We start from the raw sequence: 5,558 nt of genomic DNA on the forward strand, positions 1-5,558 counted from the left end.
CAGAACCACTAGATGATCCAAGCTCAAGCCAGCCTTTACCAATCTACAAAAAGGCTCTCAAATGGATAGAACAAGAAGACAGAAAGGCCATTCCACAAGAACCTATTCCTTCTCCAACAAAGCTCAGGTCATGCCTGATGTTTTCTTCCTCTAGCCAGTCTTACCAAGAATCATTCCCCCCTCTTGAAAAACAAACAGATCCACAAGCGAAAGTTGTTTTCCAGCCTTTTGTGCAGTCACCCACAGTCGGGGTCAGAGTACGTGGCGTTGTTATACCATAACTACAACAATATGAAACTGTTCTTTGGACCAGTAGTCCGCAAGTTCGGGTTTCCAGCCGATATACCCTAATCCTTTATATATCAAACCAGTGGAAGAAAATCATCTCCCCCGATACCACCCAAAGAAAAGTCATCTCCTAGACCTTTAGAGAGGGTGAACATTGTGAGAGAATAATTTTGGCATTCTGGTTTGAAGATAAATAAGGACTTTTCTGATGCACAAGATCCTTACTCAAAGGCAAGTGCAGAGCATACTCAGTATAGAGATAGAGATGAAACACTCTTAGACTAATGGCTCAAGTGTTAACTCGTTCCCTAGAAGAAGGAAAGAAATTAGAATACCATGAGAGAATTATGAACAAGCTTTCAAATTTTATTGAAGATGTTCTGCTGAATACAAAGACTTGAGAGCTCTTAAATAGAGCCTCTAAAAGCAAAAGATAAGACAAGACCCTTATCTTTGACAAAAACATAAAGAAAAAGTAAAAAGCATACTACACACATAGAAAACATAAAAGCACACTTTAGACAGGACATGACCCCTGTCATTTTTATTAAAGCCGAGATTCTCGGATAACTTCTGTAGCCATGTGAAAAGCCGGGAGCTTTATGGAGTGGAGGGATATCTAGATGGGGATATGTCTCCTGTCTATTTTTCATACTGCTTTCGAGCTTTGGATATTTGTTGGTAGAGCAGATAGTCTTCGTTAAGCTCGTCCTTTTCTGTAGTGGTTGTGGCTGGCTAAGAGACTTGCTCAGTAGAGAAATTCTGAGAATCTTGAGTTGGGATTAGGGAGTGGAAGTCTTCCCAAGGGTCTTGAGCATCTTGAAAAAGGATATTTGTGTAGTCAGTGCATTCTTCTCGAATGAGAATACCCATTGGACTGGAGCTGGATCTTGGAGTGTTTTCATTAGATCTTGGTAAAAACGCAAGAGAATGAGATGGTCCTATGGATGTGTGACAAATGTCTGTTGGAACTGATTGGACATTGTTAAGTTCTAGAAGATAAGTTTTGAGAACTAAGATTATGGTTGGATCATGGTTGAGTGGGAATTGATGCAGAAATGTTTTCCATTCATATGTCTGGTCTTGTGTCCAATAGTCTCTAGTGACTGGGTGCTGAAAATATGGCCTATGAATGATGACAACTGAGGTAAACAGATCTGCTTCTTAGTCAGGGATTCTGTTTAACTGATGATGGGTTGGGATATTTTGAAGTTGTTTACGCCACCATGTGAGTGGGGAAAACCATTCAAGTAATGTCTAGAGGAGAGATGGTGCATGGTTAGGAGTTGAGATATACCTGAGGGTAGGCTGGACATGAAGAACTAGTTTAGTGGCATACAGGACTGTGACACACCAAACATACCATAATTCATCTTCAGAAATGGTAAGAGATGGATTGAGAGTGAATCATGTAAGAAACATGTGTTCTAAGTGAAGAGACGGAAAACAGAGTGGTTGGGTTCTGTAGACATTCATGAAATACCTGAAAAGGAATTTTCTGGCAAAGTCTTGGATTTGGAAGGTTGAACTGAAAGAGAGATTGAGGGGAAAAGTCTTTTACAGGCTGAGGCAAAAGGCTGCCTATTTTCAATGAGGTCTTTGAAGAAGTCTTTTTGTTCACACAATCTGTCAAGACATAACATAGTCAACTAGAAGATTTTTCCCAACCTTCCAACAACACTGAAAGTCCAAATCCAGCTCCAATGAGCAAACATCCGCTTCTAAAATAGCCACTCTCCATCACCAGATAGTGTATCGATTGCAAAATCATGCGCTAGATCTCCCAACTGCACAAACAACTAGTGATGCACTGATGATCCTTGGAGACACGGATACAACTCCAACCATCATCCAGATCCCCAAACAAATTCAAAAGCAAGAGTTACTTCAACTCATGCCTTTGGAATGGCTTACTAATTATAAGCAATTCCATCAGAATTCAGAACATGTCCAGACTTCCCAAGCCATCTTTGAAAGAAGATCAGACAGACAAGTCAAGATGTCTTTTCAGACTCCTGACAAACCAAACCCATATCCTCCATGGCTCTCTTATACTACTATGATCACTGCAGTCTCTATTGGACAAGAGCCAAATCTTCTGATCTATGGATTTTCCTCAGAAGGGTATCCAGTATACCCTGACAAAGTCAATGGTCATTTCCTATGGGATGTTCCAGAAGCCCATATGTGTAATCCAGATTGTCCCTGCTTGGATGACACAGATGATGACAAAGACTTTGAAATCATGAGACGAATAAGGAGAAAGAAAAAACCTTCTCCACCTAAAACTCTGTGTCGGCCCTATCTCCTAAGACCTCCGGATGATCCAGAATCAGATCAACCATTACCCATTTACAAAAAAGCACTCAGACAACTCCAACGAGAGTCCTCATTTAAGCGTAATCCTGCTCAACCAAAAATCAAGTCATGCTTGATGTTCTCATCTTCTAGCCAATCATACCAAGAATCCTTTCCTCCACTCGAAAGGCACAAAGACCCTCAAACCAAAGTTGTTTCTCAACACTATGTCCAATCACCAATCACAACCTCTAGAGCACCAGAAGCACCAAAGCAGTATGAGGCAGTGCTCAACTGGCAAACCCAAAATGCCAGTGCTCATAATCAAGCTCTCCACCATCTTGGTAAAAAGATTGATAAAGTGGCATCACATATGTCACAAACAGAAACAAAGGTGGACACTATTACTGCCCGACTTGAACAAATTTATTGAAATCTGCAGAAAAGAATCTCTAAATTAGATATTGATCTCAGAACGATGATCAACAATCGTATTTGGGGTCCAGAATTCAATAAGAATGAAGTAGAGATTAGACAGCTGAAGGCAGAATTGGCCAGAATTGATGCTGACAAAGCACAACCTTTCCTTTTCACCAAAACACAATCTATACCTATCCCAGTACCACTATTCACATCATACCAACCATTTTACACTCCTTCTAAACAGTCAACTTATGATCAGTACTTCGGTCTCTCTCATCTCCATAATATTCCTTCTGTTCCACCACCAAAAACTACTTCACCAAAAAGATCCAAATTAAAAGTTAAGATCTCAAAACCTCCACCCAAGGAAGATCTTCAAGTTCTAGAAGACTCTCCTAAAGCAACTCCTGAACCTACAAAGAAAGACAAAGCTCCAGCTTATCAATACCATTATCAGCACATTGATTCTCCAAACAATGACTCAGATTCAACTTCAGAAGAAAGTTTACCCTCCACAAAGATAGTCAGTTCCTCTGAACAAACTTCTTCAGACTCTGAGTCTCAATATGTAGATATTTCTGGTCTTCTCATGGCCACAAAAACAGAAGATCCTAGTACATCTACTCCTGTTGTCGACACTCCTATTGCCGAAGAATTCTCTGATGATAATGATAATGTCCAAGGCTCACAAACAGAACCAGTTCCCTTTGTCCCTCCAGTTTCTGAAAAATCTTCCAAACATGTTCTTCTCCATGGTTTACATTTGATGACATTCCTCATCACAAATGGCAAGCTCGACATCAAGAATTTGCTGCTTGGATTGATGTGTAAATGACAAGTCCTACTACACGATCTGAGAGAGTTCTCCATGAGTTTTGTTCCAGATTTGTTGGATCTCTACGAGATTTGGTTTGAAAGTCTAGGCGAATACAGACAACTCCAATTGATTCAAGCCACCATTCCCATAACTCTTGCAGTCATTTATGAGCAATTTATTAAAGAACCAGCAGCATCAACGGAAGCATCTCGAAAAGAATATCACCAGATGAAATGTTGTTCTCTTAAACGACATCACCTGGAAATGCATTACAAAAGGATGAGCATGCTTTATTACAAACTGAATGGATTCAATTATCCATCCTTAAAGCATGTCTTTGCTACATCTTTACCACCAGAGCTTCAGCCAGAGCTTCAAAGACAATTGACATCCTTTAATCTCGACATAGTAAATGTTTCTCTTGGAAAAATCTTTCAATTAACCATGCTATGCCTTGATAAGATCTGTGAACAAAAAGATTTCTTCAAAGACCTTATTGAACACAAAGAACCCTTTGCCTCAGCTTGTGAAAAACCCTACCTCAAAATCCAGTGCAAAGATGACAAAAAGTACACTTATCCAACCACTAAAAAGAAGCACTTCCAGAAACATTTCCATAAATCCTCTTCCAAAAAACCAAAGAAGCCATACAGATACTTCATAAAAAAGAATCCTTCCCAGTTCAGAAAGAAGAAACACAATCGCTGTTTTATTTGCAAGAAACGCGGACATTTTGCCCGCAATTGCCCAAATAAGTCAGCCAAGTCTGTTCGTCTCATTTAACACCTACAACAATCTTCCATACTTTCTGACAATGAAGACTTTGAATCCATCTTCTCATAACAGTCCAAGAAAGATGATCATACAGCCTTCATTCTTTCCAAATCAACAGATTTAGAAACAGATGAAATTTCTGTGATATCCACTATTCAAGAGATTAACCACATTCGTCCCACACATCCTGGTCCATCAGTAAAAATTTCAGTCATCCATTTTAAATTCCATAAACCTGTCTCAGTTATTGGTTTCCTTGATACTAGCGCACAGCGCAGTATGCTCAATCCTAAAATCCTTCCTCCAGACTATTGGGAAAACCACACTGAATACTTCAGAGCTGTAAATGGAAAAGTTTTTGAAACTTTACTCATTAGCAAAAAACCCATTGGTATCCAGTTCTTCCCCAATTGTATCATTTGACAAAAGATTGTTGGTTCAGATTTACCAGACAAAGATCTCCTCATCGGATTTGATATCCTCCAACTGGTAAAAGACCTCTTCATTACTCCAACAGGGATTAAATTCAAACAAATATTTATGCCCTATACAGATGTTCTTCGTCTGTATACATTGTCAGATACAGCTCCCCCTTATACCTCTATTTCCCAAAAGTTCCTAGAACTTTATCACGAAAATCACTCACATTTCATCCATCCATCACCATCTTCCTTTTAAACTCAATGAAGATGTCAATCTTACAAAAGCCACACATCCAAGGATGCCTCCTTCTAATCTCACTCTCGCCAAGCAAGAATGCACTCAATTGCTTAGGCAAGGTCTCATAGAACCAACTATTTCAGATTGGGCTTGTCCAGCTTTCTATGTTGAAACACGATCTGAATTAGTTCGTGGAAAAAAGAGATTAGTTATTGATTACCAGCCACTTAATACTTTCCTTAAAGATGATAAATTTCCTCTCTCCAAGATCCAGTCCCTATTCATTCATCTTCAAGGT

At 39.4% G+C, this 5,558-nt stretch overlaps 1 protein-coding gene across 1 annotated transcript; it reads left to right on the top strand.

The window, feature by feature from the left end:
* The first annotated feature begins 2,101 nt into the window (after positions 1 to 2,101).
* On the top strand, positions 2,102 to 3,019 carry LOC127902261 (uncharacterized). The gene has a single exon (XM_052441104.1). It carries the CDS (start codon positions 2,102 to 2,104, stop codon positions 3,017 to 3,019), a length of 918 nt encoding a protein of 305 aa, XP_052297064.1.
* The last annotated feature ends 2,539 nt before the right edge of the window (positions 3,020 to 5,558 follow it).

This window comes from Citrus sinensis, chromosome 5 (genome assembly GCF_022201045.2).
Source record: "Citrus sinensis cultivar Valencia sweet orange chromosome 5, DVS_A1.0, whole genome shotgun sequence".
NCBI classification, from domain to species: Eukaryota; Viridiplantae; Streptophyta; class Magnoliopsida; order Sapindales; family Rutaceae; genus Citrus; species Citrus sinensis.

Excerpts from the sequence above, each read along its gene's own strand:
- LOC127902261 (XM_052441104.1), top strand. The coding sequence starts at position 2,102 with ATGATCCTTGGAGACACGGATACAACTCCAACCATCATCCAGATCCCC.